Source organism: Alexandromys fortis, unplaced genomic scaffold (assembly GCF_014885135.2).
Source record: "Alexandromys fortis isolate MF-2015 unplaced genomic scaffold, M_Fortis_MF-2015_v1.1 scaffold_29, whole genome shotgun sequence".
Lineage (NCBI taxonomy): Eukaryota > Metazoa > Chordata > Mammalia > Rodentia > Cricetidae > Alexandromys > Alexandromys fortis.
In genome coordinates, this window is record NW_026067891.1 from 13,039,519 (window position 1) to 13,055,052 (window position 15,534).

Sequence of the window (15,534 nt, forward strand, 5' to 3'; positions counted from 1 at the left end):
TTTTACTGGTACTATAAAACTCATCAAAAGAGTGAACATTTTTACTAAATGTACATGGTGTCAGACTGCTTTCTAATATTTATGCTTATACCCATAGGCAAATGCTGCTCTCAGCTTTTATCAGAGAAGCTTCTGTCTGCAGCCAATATCTGTGAGTGGAGAAACTCAGGGAGATGGAAAGATTTAAGAACTGATGATTGGGGGGAGGGATGGCCATTGATACTGATGGATGCTGGGAGAGGGGAAGTACTGATCTTCAGTAGAGTAGCCACTGACATGTCCTCTATGCTCTAGTGTGTGGCTCCACACCATGAGCATGTGAGTGACTCTGGTTAAACTCGATTACTAAACAAAAACAACGTGAAATCAGGATGGGGAGAAAAGTGAAAGGCTTAGCAGGAGTGGAAAGGCGAACAAAGATGGGCACTGAGTGTAACCAGGATATAGTGTATACACATATAAAACTGTCAAGGAGCTGGGTATGGTGGTGTACATCTTCAGCATCTGCACTCAAGAGGCAGAGGTGGGTGGTTCTGAGTTCTAGGTCAGCCTAGACTACATAGTAGACCCTGTCTCAAAATAAAACAAACATACCCACATACACAACTGTCGAGGAATATGTGCAATTAAACTGGTATTTGAAGGCAGATATGGTAGTTTACAACTGTAACCCTAGCTCTTGATAGACCAAGGCAGAGGGACTTCCAGGAATTAAAGACCAGCGTGGGCTACATAGCAAGTTCAAACCATCCTGAACTATAGACTGAGAGCCTGTCTCAAAACAAAGGATTCAACATGTGTTTATACAAAAGCCCACATAAAGTAGCCATAGAATCACAAAACTAGACACATGGCTATTAACAAAATCTTCCTCTTAATCTCACTGATAAGAGAAAAAGAAGGGCAGAGGCTCTGAGCCCCAGGGCTGGGCATTCCCTTTCCAAGACCTCCAAGCAGCCAAACCTGGTGCAGGAGAATTGTCTATTCTGTCAATCATGTTTTAAATAAACGCTGATTGGCCAGGCAGGAAGTATAGGCGGGTCAACTAGACAGAAAGTAGAGGCGGGGCAATGAGAACAGGAGAATGCTGGGAAGGAGGAAGCTCATTCCTCCCAGTCCTGCCCAGATCACCTAAGAAGCAGGATGTGACCTGCCCAGCTGAAAAAGGTACTGAGCCATATGGCTAACATAGATAAGAATAATAGGTGTATAAAAGTTATAAGAGTTAGCAAGAAGCCTGAGCTAATGGACCAATCAGTTTATAATCTTACAGAGACCTCTGTGTGATTTTCTTTGGGACTTGCCTGCTGTGGGAACTGGGGAGGATAGAAACCCCAACAAGCAAGCCTTAATGTTACAGAATGGCACCCAAGGTGGATAATTGCATCTGGGCAGGACAGAAACCCCAACTAGCAGATCCTCATGTTACACAAACCTGTACCCGTTTTCCTATTAATCCAATCAGCAATAAACATCTTCATTATCAGATTCAAGCCTACCTCCCATGGGCAGGGTGGCAGAAATGGTGTCCTTACCTAGCCACAGTAAATGTGTCTTCTGGAAGAAGCCGAGCTAGCTGGATGAAGATGTGATTGAGAGATGGGCAAAAGCCACACCATGGTGTGTAATAGAGCAGCAGAACATCCTGTGGAAAGGGGAGACAGTTACACCTGGTCCTAGACCTCATTTCCTGCTGTGCTCAGAGGCCTGAAGGCATTGAGTCATTGACTGCAGGAATTATGGTGAGATTTTCGCATCTTTACTTCTAATTATGTGTTTTCATTACAATCCATGCAGTTAGAAGAGCACCATGCAATCTGCTCATATTTCACCACTAGACTAACGTGCATATCAGAAATAGACTGTTTTCCCCCAAATGACTACAGCTGTAGAAATTAAGAGGAATGGATGCTTAATTTTTGCCCACCCTTGAGCCCCTAAACCTGTTTCTTATAGTGACCAGGGCCTCACAATGCTCAAATGCTCTACCATGAACTCATCTCTCCAGTCCCATACCTGTTTCCGAAGGGTTACTTCCCAGAAGGTATCAGTTGTCACTTCAGTGATTAAATGTTGAGACGGGAACTGAGCAGAATCACTCCCAGTAAGATGCCTTTTCAAGGGACTGTAGAGAACACTGAAGTTTTGAATAAAAGACTCTAAAAATAAAGAGAAAATGAGATCATCTTTGCTCTAGGTACAAGCAGAATAGCTCACCTACTTTAAAACTGAAATGCTCTCCCATGCTTCTTTTTATTGTTGTTATTTGGGGTTTTTGTTTTGAGACAAAAGTGTCTTACTTTGTAGCTCCAACTGACCTGGAACTTGCTATGTAGTCCAGTCTGGCCGTGAACTCAGATCCACCTGCCTCTACCTCTTGAGTAATAGGTAGTAATAGGTAGTAATAGGTTCAGAGGCTTGCACCACCAGAACTAGCTCTGTGCTTATGGTTTTTTTTTTTTTTTTTTTTTTTTTTTTTTTTTTTTTTTTTTTTTATCACCTCAACTAAGCAAACCCTGGCAGAAAGGTGACCAGGTTGCCATTCTGCTTGACTTTGGTAATGTTAATTCAGAGGACAGTCCTTTAACAAAACACCATGTAGGTGAGATGCTCAGTACAACTGTGGATTCCATCCTGCTCTTTTCCAAAGAGAATGCCACACATACACAACATGAGGATGCACACAGCCACACATGTTGTACCTTTTGCAAGAAAGGCAGCCTTGAACACTATAGTAGCTCATAAGCATCACTACAAATACAGTGGCATTACAAAGTGAAGGTTTTTAATGATCATTAATGTGAGACCAAGGAGCCTTTTTGCTTCCTTTATTGAAGTTCTTCAAGTTTCCTTTTTTAAAAGCTAACAAAAATGAACAATTATACATAGTGGAAAAATACATAAATAAACCAAGAAATAAAAGCCCTAACTTAACCCAGCAATCTCACCCTTCCCACTAATGGAACCATCTCAGAATCTTCTGCCTCAGAGAAGCAACAACACTAGTCTGATCTTTGCTTATCTCTTCCAGTTTCCTCCAATGGGAAGTCTTAACAATGACTCACTCTGCAGAAGCAGGAGGAAGTGAAGAGTATCATGTGAACATTAAAGACATGCTCTTATCACAGCTGAACACTTAGTTCACTTAGTTGGCTATAGTTTTGGACTGTGAAACCAAGACTGCCCAATCTGAATGAGGCTTAAATTCTAAAGCCACTCTAGGGACAGTTGACTTAGGAGTTAACCCCCTAAGTAATTTGTTTATTTTACAAAGATTCTCAAAACTGCTACCAAGTATAGAATAGCTGGCCCAACAGACACTAGCTGACACAGAAGATAAACAGCTGATACAGAATAGAGAAAATAGATGGGCGGTGGTGGCTCACGCCTTTAATCCCAGCACTCGGGAGGCAGAGGCAGGCAGATCTCTGGGAGTTCGAGGCCAGCCTGGTCTACAAGAGCTAGTTCCAGGACAGGCACCAAAGCTACAGAGAAACCCTGTCTCAAAAAACAAAAAAAAAAAAAAAAAAAAAAGAGGAATATAGACAATAGAAGATAGTTGATACAGAAGATAAAATGAACCCAAAGAGGGCTTCTTTCAAGAAACCTGTAAATTAATGTGTCTGAGCTTCTCTGAGCTGAGTATTACTCACAGAATCCAGAGAAGCCAATCACCATTTACTTTAAAACTTATACACTCACTTGGGGGTGATGGTGCACACCTTTAATTCCATGCTTGAAAGACAGAGGCAGGTGGATCTTTCTGAGTTTGAAGCCAGCATGGTCTACATAGTGAATTCTAGGATAGTCAGGACTATAGAGAGAGAGAGAGAGAGAGAGAGAGAGAGACCCTATCTCAAAGAAGAAGAAAAAAAGCCAAATAACAGTAACAAAAACATGGTTGAGGGGTGTGGAAAGACAGCCTATTGGTAAAAAGCATCAGCTGCTCCTCTAGAGGTCCAATTTTCAGCATCTTCCTAGTAGCTCACAATTTGCCTACAATTCCAGTTCCAGGAGATCCAATGCCCTCTTCTAACCTCTCTAGGTACCAGGCATGCATGCTGGCAAAATGATGTAGGAGAGTCATCTGTCTACGTATTACTTTCATTGGTTAATAAAGAAACTACTTTGGCCTTTGATAGGACAGAAAATTAGGTAGGCGGAGTAAACAGAACAGAATGCTGGGAGGAAGAAGGCAGGGAGCCAGACGCCATGGGGCCAGACATGCTGAACCTCGTGGTGCTACACAGATTTTTAGAAATAGGTTAAGCAAGATGTGAGAGTTAGCCAATAAGAGGCTGAAACTAATGGGCCAGGCAGTGTTTAATTTCAGGTGTAAAGCTAGCCAGGTGGCGGGACGCAGCCCACCGCTGCTTCTACACATGCAGGCAAAATATCATACACGTAAAAAAAATAAAAATAAAATTTTAAGCTACATGGCTTGGGGAGATAGAGAAATAGCTCAGCAGTTAAGAGCACTGACTGACTGCTCTTCCAGTGACCTAGGTTTGATTCCTAGCACCTACATGGTGGTTCAGGAATCTGTTATCCTCTTATGGCCTCTGCAGATACTACACACATGTTGGTATACAGACATATATGAAGCAAAACACCCATGTACATAAAATAAAAATACATAAATGTCAAAACAAAATAACTACACAGTTGTTCATTTTATGAACGTCTACTATACCAACATATCATGAGTTGGGAGTAACTGGACTCTATAAAGTGACAACTGATCACAGGTTTACTTTGAGCATTGAGGAGCTCTTGTAATCATTAGAATCTGATACAGAAGAGCCAACGTTATGTGAGTCCTTTCACGAAGGTGGCTAATGTGAAGGATTCACCTGGTCTGATGAAAGCATAGCCAAAAAGACTAGTACCTAGGGAGCCGGCTATTAAATTCCTCTTCTCTCCATTTGACATTGGCTCTCCCTGTACTTCCAGTGATGCTGAACTAACAAGACTTTTGAATTCTCACTTTCCTGTGTTGTATGTCAGGGCCTTCACTTCATTCAGCAGAGTCCTGGGAACAGGACAGCATGAGTCCATCTGCTGCTGTTGCTGCCAAGGCCCAGGAGCCAGCTCTGGGGAACTTTCCCACAGTAAAGCCTTAGGTCATCCCAAGTGGATTTCACTGGTTTGCAACCTGCTCTCAACACTTGTGCGTTGCAATGTAGGGACTGGGGGGGCAGGTCAAGGTAGGCTTCCCCAACATGCAGTAAAACTTCAGTAGAACAAATGGGGCCCACTGGCCCTGACACTTCTACATTCAACCCTGTGAAGCAAGAATGAGCAACAAAGTCTAAGCTCACTCCTTTCTGCTTCCTTCTCATTACTGGTGCTACTAATGGCCATGTTCATCAGCCCCTGCACGTCCCACTAAAAAGGCTCTCGCCAGTCTGTCTGGCATGGGAGCCAGGTTCCTGGGATTAATGTTGTTCAGCCTTGGAAATGCGTCAGAAGTTGCCAGTCTTGGTCCCTTAGCTCCCATAGGTTAGCTGACAAACTCAACCAGAATTTGGCAGCTGGAAGCTTCTACTCTTTTTACTAGGCAAACTGGCTTCTTTTCAAACTGACCAACAGACAAAGACAACTTATGGTCGGTTGTCTGAAGACTTCAAATGAGCAATGAAGCTGGCATCACCCCACGACCAGGAATAATGAGACCATCAATGTAAGTTACAGCTCTTAAGCTAAGCAAAGCTTATCATGCTCAGGGAGACACACCACCTACAGTACCTAGAGTGAACTTCATGAGGGCTTGATTGGGATCCAAGATATAGTGCGACTCTTCTTTCACATCAACAATTGTTGCAAACTCCTTCACGGGAGCAGAGCTTGGGGCACCCAGTCTTTCTGCATATAACCAAAATAAATTGGAATCCAAAAGGTAGATATTCAGGGTCTTGTTGGTTCTGCAGCTCAGGCCTGTGAAGGTTGTGCTAGTGAGGTCCACTTCAGGAAAGTGGTACCTGTTCTCCTCAATGTGAGGAATGGAGCTCGGGGCAGTGGCCTCACAGCTCTTCTCTAGGGAAGAGAATGCAATGGCCGGGGCTGTAAAGACATCCTGTTCAGAGCCAGTGAAGCTTGCCATGCCCCGGGGTATGGTCCTGCAACATGCAGTGTAGTAGCTGAAAGGACTGTAAGAGATTAAAAAATTGCTGCATTCTATGCTGCCCGACACCATGTGATAAAAAGTCTGCTCCTTGAGGTAGAAAGAATCCAGAGCGGCTGCCATCTCAAAGAAGCTGCACTGTGGCACACTCACTGAGCTCGGCTTGGTACCACCTACTGTCTGGTTGACACACAGCTCACAGACATTGTGGGTTCTGGAGAAGGCTGGACCCTGGGGCAGCACCACTGTGTTACAGCAAGGGGACGCTGCCATCAGCTGAACATCAGGCATTGGGGCTGGCAGCTCTGGTGCCAAGGACTGGAACACAGGTGCCTCCACCCGCCGAAGGTGCTGAAGAAGGCGTTCCACCACCTGGTCCCCATGACAGTTATTATACTCCAAGGCCACTTCGGTGATCTGAAAAACAGGACAGAGCTGGTAAGAGACAAGGATTATGGATGTAGAGAAGGCAGCGGTGCTACCTGAATGGCATCCCTGAGTCACAGGCAGGAGCCCATGATGGAGGAAGGTAACTGGTTAAATAAAGAAACTGCCTTGGCCCTGATAGGTTAAAATTTAGATAGGCGGAGTAAACAGAACAGAATGCTGGGAGGAAGAGGAAGTGAGCTCAGACCCCATGCAGCTCTCTCCAGGGCAGACGCGATGCAGCCAGCTACCAGGTCAGACATGCTGAATCTTTCCTAGTAAGCACACCTCGTGGTGCTACATAGATTATTAGAAATAGGTTAAGAGGCTGAACTAATGGGCCAGGCAGTGTTTAAAAGAATACAATTTGTGTGTTGTTATCTCGGGGCATAAGCTAGCCAGGCGGCTGGGAGCTGGGGCGGCAGGAATGCAGCCCGCAGCTCCTACAACAAGCCCAGACATAGGCTGCCTCAAAGGAGAAGTGATCACACCAAAACTCTTCTGCTCTAGCTACCCTGGAACTTATTCTGTAGACGAGGCTGGCCTTGAACTCACAGAGATGTGCCAGCACCTGCCTCCTAAGTGCTGGAATTAAAGGTGTGTGCCACAGGTCTATGTCTTACAACACGCCCCTCTCTCTGCAAGCACGAAACCATTGCTCTGAGTTAGAAGGTTCTGGAAATGTCTGCCCACCACAGATAAATGAAGTCCAGCCCATAAAACTGCTCAGCTCAGGTATGTGTCCAGACCATTAAAGAATCAGAAAAGACTTGAACCCTCTTGCCTTCCAAGTGAGTGTACTTTCTTTACACCTTTAATACTCCCCTGTGCTGCCATTTTCTCCATCTTTAATAAGTCTGAAAACTTCCCAAACACATGTACAGATTTAAGTAAATTTACAGCATTTATTCTCGCAAATATATTCATGCCTTCCAGGAGATCACCAATCTAGCCCATTCCCAACTATCCATACCTATCTTCCCTTTCTAGAGCACCTCTTCCCCTCCCTCGCCACTGTGGCTGGGTCTCAGCATCATCAGGCTAGAGAACAGCTCATCCTCTATTTCTGCTCAGTCTCCTCAGGCCACCACCCTCCTCTTCCAATTGAACTTTCCATGCTGATGTTTCTTTCTCAAGTATGACCCTAAGCATAATGGATACTCCCTGGGTAGGTAATATTTGGAGGCTTTCTATTACCTGTAGGACAAATACATTTGCCTTTACTGTTGGTTTGGTTTGCCTTTCCAGGCTGGTGCCACCCCCATTTAGACCAGACCAGGCCCTCTTATAATGCTGCACCTTTCTGATGCCTGGCCCAGGACCCTGCCTTTTCCTCAAGCTGTTCCTATGACCCTCAAAAAAAGGGAGGCTGCTCAGGAAAAGGCAACCCCACTCTGAAGTAGCTTCTGCACTTCTAGTCCTTGACACCCTCCCACAGCCTCAAAAACTTCTGCTACAACATCCCTTTTCTTTACAGGTTTTATGGCCTCACTGATAGGACCAAGTTTGGGCACAGGCGAACAATCGGCATTTCAGAGACATGTGCACAATATCTTTTCTTGAAGAGAGTAATCACCTTACTCTCAAGTTTAAGGTCATCTTCAGCTACTTAATGAAGCTAGCCTGGGCTACATAAAAATCTTGCAAAGAAGTGTGTACATATGTATGAACCTGAGTTTGGGAGAAAAACCTAGCGCTCCCAGCTCCCATCCACCTGGCTTAGTTTCCACATAAAGATGGAAAATACACAGAGCCTGGATACTGTACATTATTGTGCTGTCTTTGAATTGTTTGACTGCTGAGGGAGCAACAGCTCCTAAAAGACATTTGATTATAAATGTTGCTGGATTAATATAACCTATACATTTTGAAAATGCCTTGACTTCAAAATTTAAGTCAAAATATATGTTACTTTGGAAAAGAGGTTTTGCTCTTGTTTCCACAGGAAATGAGAGGTTGTGGTTTGATCAAGGAAGACCCCCTGAAAATCTCTGATAGGAGCAGATAGCCCAGATGATCCACCATTTTAGCACACCTCTGTTGCAGTTTCATCTGAGTTGGACATCCAGCACAGTTTCAAGATTGCTGTCTGAGATGGTCCAGCATCACAGAATACTACAGTCAGGACTTGACCATAATCATAAATTTTGTGGGGGTACTCATGAGATTATCAAGCACCCCCCAATCAACAGGAAGTAGCCTAGAAAATTATGCCCACATTTCCAAAATATGGGTTATGGATGCTTGTCTTTGTTTAGTGTGTTGGCTATAAGTTGTTAGGGATAATGGTCAGGAAAAAAGCTAACAGAGGAAATTAGATTCAACGTTCAAAAAAGGGAGAATATAGATATGATCTTGTTTTGTAAGAAAAAAAGGGGGATAAAAGGTAGATTTTTGAATCTACTCTGAAAAAAGGGGAGGATATAGATATTAAGATAAAAAGGTAGATCACTGAATCTTAAAAAGCAACTACTAGTTTTAAATGTTTTACACTGGATTAGACTTTAGTATATTGTATACAAATTTTGTATATTGAGACTAATTTTGCTAAAACATACTGTACATACATTTCTGTGGGGCAATATTATTCTCCATATGGAGTTTACTTTCTTTGTGGCAAAAGTAAGCCACTGGGCAAGAAAATGTCCCTGCCTTGACTGTTGACAGTATGCTGTCCTAATTAGACAAGCCAGACACAAAAAAGTCTGTTGGATATGCTAGGCCTGTGGGCCAAAAATGGATGCCCCAATGTTGCAGAGGGACTTTGCGTGACTGTCCAGGTAGCTAGCTGTTTCTGTAATTTCTCACATTTTTTGGAAGTCGCTTGCTGGCACTTGCTGCTTACTCAGTTAATTTATTATTCCCTTTTGGGTCTCTGAGAGTGTTGAAGACTAGACAGTAACAGAGTTTCCCTTGTTTACTGATACAGAAAGCAAGTTATGCCGGGTGGTGGTGGCACATGCCTTTAATCCCAGCACTTGGGAGGCAGAGGCAGGCGGATCTCTGTGAGTTCGAGACCAGCCTGGTCTACAAGAGCTAGTTCCAGGACAGGCTCCAAAACCACAGAGAAACCCTGTCTCGGGGGGGGGGGGGGGGGAACAAAAACAAAAACAAAAACAGCAAGTTATGTTAGAAAGTAAATTAGGTACTAGATTTTGGAATCACCAAAATAAGATAGAAATGGAGTGTTTTCTCTAAATTTGTCAAATGCAAATGAACTAGACATTGTTGATGTATTTATTGCCTGTATATATTATATATAGTTATTATACTCATTGTATATAGTTTTTCTTTTATTAGTTATAGTCTTCTTTTATTTTAGACAAATAATAAAAAAGTGGCATTTCATTTACATTTTAATAAATAAAGCTTGCCTGAAGATTGGAGAGTGAACCAGATTCACTGGTCAGCCTTACAGACCAGGTAGTGATAACACACGCTTTTAATCCCAGCAGCCACACTAGCTTGCCAGAGAAACCAGGCAGTACATGCATTTAATCCCAGTGGTGCACACCTTTAATCTCAGCCCCAGAGAAGATTAGGAGGAGGCAGATCTCAGTATCAGTATTATTCTGAGATTCCTGGAGGCAGGATCTCCATTTTCGGACTGAGGTAGAGGTAAGAGTCAGTGGCTAGCTGCTTTGCTTTTCTGACCTTCAGGTTGAACCCCAATTTCTGTCTCTGAGTTTTTATTAGTTGTGTTTCATTTCTCTTCTGTGAACTATGTTGGTTTTTCACATCATAACCCTCTTAAAGAACAGTTTTGAAAACAAAATTCATGGTACATCCTGTTAATGTGTTTGAATCTATGTCATATTTAATTAATGTAAATAATTAAAAACTTGGGAAACAACTGTAAAGTCCGTGCTGTCAACACTTCTGTTCTCTTCTATCAAAGACATTCATAAATCTAGAAGCCTCTGCTTACTTGACTTATGCTGTGAATGCCTGAAAGACTGTTCAGAGTGGAGAACAAGTCAAAAGGACACTGCAGGCCGAAACAGAAACTTTGACTACTAGTGTGTTGTTGCATGATGTCTTAGAAATGCTCGAGGGACACGAGGGAACAGTGACCCAGGTGTCAGCATCTATGTTTTCTTTGTGTGCACACGTGCAGATAGATATTGGGTATACATGCTAATGGTTGGTGTCTATGTAGAACAGTTGCCCATTCCTAGGTTGGTACAGCCACCACTTGGCCACTTCTGACCTACATGAAGCCCACAGCTGTCACAAGGGCCCTTGCCTACTATGCCCTCAAAAGTGTAAGTTCTTTCCATTTTTTTGCCCAGACCTAGGCCTACAATGAAAAACAAAGCTGCCCTGAACTCTCTATTGAGCTGACAGCTCTCCTTACCCAAGTGTGACACTCTTCCTGCCAAGCCTCTCCTCCCCTCTTCTGCTAGGCTCCTGCTCTCTGGAACATCATTTTCCTCTTCTGCTACTTCCTGACCGCATTCTGGCTAGGGTCCAACTGTCCTCTGAGTAAAGAGCAGGCTCTTAGTTCCCAACTGGACCAGCTTCTGAGACCAGATGCCTACAGTTGCCACACACTTCTTTCCCCACTACCTCCCAGGACTCAATGAACACTGGCCAGACTGACCTGACACATAGAGGGAAGTCCTGGGCAGACGTTGCTTGTCTCAAGAATACACAGTATTATGATGGGTCATCCCACCTATATGTGGATGTAGGGTAACAAACCCCACCTGCTACAGAGCACCCTAGGAGCCCAGGTGACTCATTTAAAAAGGCCTGTTGGTAGATGCTAGAAACAGAAGATGTGGGGAGATGCTCATGTGAGGACAAAAGGCTGAAAGCAAGGCCTCCCTCTGGGGCCAAACTCAACCTCAACCATCTGGAGTGAAGGTCTGGACCCATGCCAACTACTGGCCACTCTGCATGCGCAAGGAAGACAATGTCCCAGAAGTAAACAGCCACAGCTACCAACAAGGCTGAAACCTTGTCTTTCCTGGAAAGACCTTAATCTAAACAGCAGAGGCATGGGCATGGAAAAGATCATAAAACATTCCGGCAGCACACATTTTCCAAAGAAACAAAGCTGTAAGACCAGTGCAGAGGAAGGAACAGAACTACTTCATTGTTCTCTCCTTCCCTCCTTTAAAGCCAGACTGGCATCAGTGAGAAGACTCGCAGTGGGGATAACATCTTGAATCAAATGCTGAAGAACAGCAGAGTGAGTCTGGCTGGTGAAAAGTTCTGCTCTAGCCTTCAGAGCAGTGCTGAGGGGCCCAGGGACAGGCACAGTCAGATTGGCTGGCTGTCAGATTCTCAATGGATCCTTGAGGGAAAGAAAAAAAATAAAACCCTAGTCAATCCAATTTAGCAATCCCAGGCTCTCTGCTGATTATTATTGCTCCCTCTAAGTGCCTCCAAATAATCCATGTATAAAACTCACGCCTAGAGAGAATGAATGTTCCAGAAAGCAGAGGAGGAAGGAAGAAAGACTCCAGGCAGTACCTGTCTCTGAAAACCTATCTATCTGTACAACAAGAAAAGTCTAGAGAAAAAGGCCATCACTGTTGCTGCACCTGGCCACTATGTTGCTGCCCCCAAGGTGGCCAAGGCTGGAGGCTTGGCCAGGTGCCATAACAGTGGCATTTCCTAGCTTGTTTGTATTCCCAATACTGTCTATAAACAGGAACATCAGTGCAGTCACCTGAGGAAGAGGGCGTTTGGTCTGTGTCAGGGAGGCAATTTCATTTCCCTTCTCTAGTCACCCATGACCAAAGCAACAAATAAAGATGGTCAGAGAATCTGGGGGAATTCCTGAGATAAACAGAGACCACTGAGCCATACATAGCTCCTATTCCTGATGGCCACTCTGATGATAGGTTAGTGCCCCAAATGTGGAAGAAGAGCCATGAGATGACCACCAGAAGTCCTACCTCATCCAGGAGAGGATGGCTCTCAGCTAAGGGGTCAAAAGGTATGAACAGGAAGAGTGCTGGTCCCTTCTTCAGCTCATTGTTCAACAGCAGACTCTTGCCTCCATGGGGCTGCAGCCATCGGAAGAGGGTCTCCTGGTTTTCTGAGGCCCATTTATAGATGTTCTCAGCAGTGAAGTTCATGACCTCCCTTGGGAAGACCTGCCAAGGATAAATGTGAGAGAATGAAACAAAGGTGAGCAGACAAGGCAGAGCCAGAGTGCCAGCACTGTCCTCCAGAGGCCTGGCCAAGCCGCACTGAGGGAGAAAAGGCACCATTGTTGGCTGCAAAGCCAGCCCTCGCCCCCTCCACACGTATCCTCAACATGTGGGAGAATGCCACCATGGCAGCAGGCCACTTTCAATATCACTGGGTTCACCTTTTGCTGAGAGACTCGCTATCCACAGATACTCTCCCTGCCCTCAGGTGGCTGTAATGACCTCTAATACCCTGTCATTTAAAGAGAGCACCACAAGGTGTTTATAAAAGAATCTAGGCCTACCGGCCAGAGTCAAATTTCCACTAGGCAGAGGCTACAAAAGACTTTGTTCACGGTCACCCCAGTAACTGGACAAATTCCTGGACAGAACAGGGACTCAGCAAACACTGGAGCAAATCAGTGAGTGGCCTAAGCTTACACAAGGCCCCAGATCGTACTTTGTGTGTAACAGGAAGGAAAGAGACACTTCGTATTTTTGCTTTCTTTTTCTGTAACATGAAAGTATCTTTCAAAGTCCAATGACATAAATCAGAGCTTCAAATATTTCCAGAGTGGAAGGTTTCACAAGATGAAGCATTTCACTAGAAATGAGATTTAAATGACCTTACAATGAGTGTGCCCACTGCTATTCCAATGACGCTTCATTTGATAAAAGGCATTAGCTGATAAACAACTGAAAGTACCCAAATGAGGCAGCAAGCCTGGACAGTTTCATAATTACTTCACAGGTCTCCTTTCCTCCATTTACTCTTCTGCGCTGCCCTATGCTATAAATACATGTAGGCTAAAACAGTGGTATAAGAAAATGAGAGCTAGCAAAGCAGATGAAGTGAAAAGCTAGTCAGGCACAAGGAAAGTGGGCAGGCAGTGGGAGAAGCGATCACAGCAGTGATGCTCAGAGTGCAACAGTGAGGGCTTAAAACACACCAGGAACATTCCCACCTGGAAAACACAAAATACACTTAGGAATAGAAATATCAAGAAGAAAAGCACAATATCTGTGATATGAGAGATAGACAGATGTTGAAATGACTGGCAAACCAGGGCACTCTGAGAGTATTCAATAGCACTTGGAAAGATCTTTTACCTGAGCTAAGGGCAGAGATTGTCACTGTATCTGAAAGTCAGTGGTTCTGCTGAGAGTTAGCAATCCTGTCAAAATGAATACACCTCAGAGGTCCAGCGAGATGGCTCACTGGATAAGGGCTGCCAAGCCTAACAACCTGTGTTCCACTCTTAGAACATATATGGTGGAAGGAGAGAATCAGGTCCTGCAAACTGTCCTTGGTCCTCCGTGTGTGTGTGTGTGTGTGTCTGTGTGTGCACGTGTGATAAAATTAATGAATGTAACTAAAAATAAAATACTTCAGAAAAATAGCCTGTCAGCAATAACTGTGAAAGTAGCAAGGGCACAGATGTGAAGCTTAATGCTCAGAAGTAGGGAAGTGGCAGCGGTCCCAGCAAAAAAGCAAATAAATCAAGGAACAAAGGAGACAATGAAAGCCTAGGATCTCTGAGGTGAAACGCTATCAACGTCTACCTATGTCTTGACAAGAACTTCAACACTCCACTGTTATTGTAGGAGAAAAGCCCTTCACATTCCTGCTCTTCACAAGAATAAATGAACAACACTGCCCAGTGGAAGCTAATCTCAGAGAACCTGGGCCTAGAGTAAGAAATCACCAACTGAATAACCACAGTTTCACTCAAGAAGGACAACTAACAAAACTGTATCACAATGTAAGACTCTAAACAAACAAGTTCTAGACTGCATTCAAGAGCCCTCTAATGCAAAGATACTTACTAGGGTAGCTTTCTCAATTTGCACATAAAATAATGTGCTCTTTTCTAGGGAGAGGTCCATATATTTCATCCAGTTCTCAATTGAGTCTGTGACCTACATAAGGTTAAAAACCACTGCACTAATACAAATGTGATTTGAAAATACTTACAAGTGATGTGTTGAAATGTCTATGTAAATACACACTTCCAGAGTGTACTAAGGATACCAGTTTCGCAAGATGTTTATTTGTGATAACCCCAAATCGTACTGTTCCTAGGTAATCTGAAACAGAAAATTTCCTTTATTAAAGAGGAGGCCTAGGCCTTAAAACAATCACAAACCCATTGATGCAGTCCTAATGTGCTTATCCCCTAAGGCAAGGCTGTTGCTAACCTGGCCTGGCCCTGGGAAGAGCAGCTGCTGACATTGGACTCTTCGTTCCAATCACTTAGGCTGAGGAGACTACAACCACCTGCAGTGAGCTGAAGTGTCTGCTTTGCCACCCTATTCCCCTTGCTCAAACAAACCTATCACTGGGCCAAGGCATAAGCTGGTGTCTCTGGACATGGCCAGCTCCTTCTCATCACTCATCTTGTTCTCAACTTCCCTAACTACCCACCCAATAGTAAGGACCCAGTAGACAGAAGCTCAGGGAGATGTTGGGACTCTATTCTATGTTGATGGTACCTTTAACAACCTATATTGTCTTATTTATTAATTTAGACTTTCCTTCATCCAAATTCCTCTTAGAAATTCAAGTTATTATTTATTGCTGGTACCTTAGTTGGATGAAGATGATTATGAACTTCTGATCTTCCTGCCTCCACCTTCCCAGTACTGTGGGACTGTGTCATCACAAACAGTTTATGGGATGCTAGAGATCAAACCCATGGTTTTATGCATGGTAGGCAAGCGCTATTCCAACTGAGAGGCATTTGCATGCCAATAAATATAAGTTATATGAATGGATTTGGCATATACAAAGAAGTCACACAAACTGACATTTAAAAATGATTAAAATGGGCACACCAC

General features: G+C 43.8%; 1 protein-coding gene across 5 annotated transcripts in view; it reads right to left on the bottom strand.

The window, feature by feature from the left end:
• Txndc11 (thioredoxin domain containing 11) overlaps nt 1-15,534 on the bottom strand; it is a 75,983-nt gene that overhangs the window by 8,472 nt on the left and 51,977 nt on the right. For 3 of the 5 annotated variants that reach the window (XM_050136196.1, XM_050136187.1, XM_050136214.1), the window contains 5 exons: nt 14,672-14,784; nt 12,460-12,660; nt 5,749-6,541; nt 2,017-2,159; nt 1,536-1,645 (listed from right to left, as the gene is read on the bottom strand). In XM_050136196.1, coding sequence (XP_049992153.1) covers nt 1,536-1,645; nt 2,017-2,159; nt 5,749-6,541; nt 12,460-12,660; nt 14,672-14,784 — 1,360 coding nt within the window. The remainder of the gene's footprint in view (nt 1-1,535; nt 1,646-2,016; nt 2,160-5,748; nt 6,542-12,459; nt 12,661-14,671; nt 14,785-15,534) is intronic. The other 2 variants (XM_050136206.1, XM_050136220.1) reach the window with 1 other exon arrangement.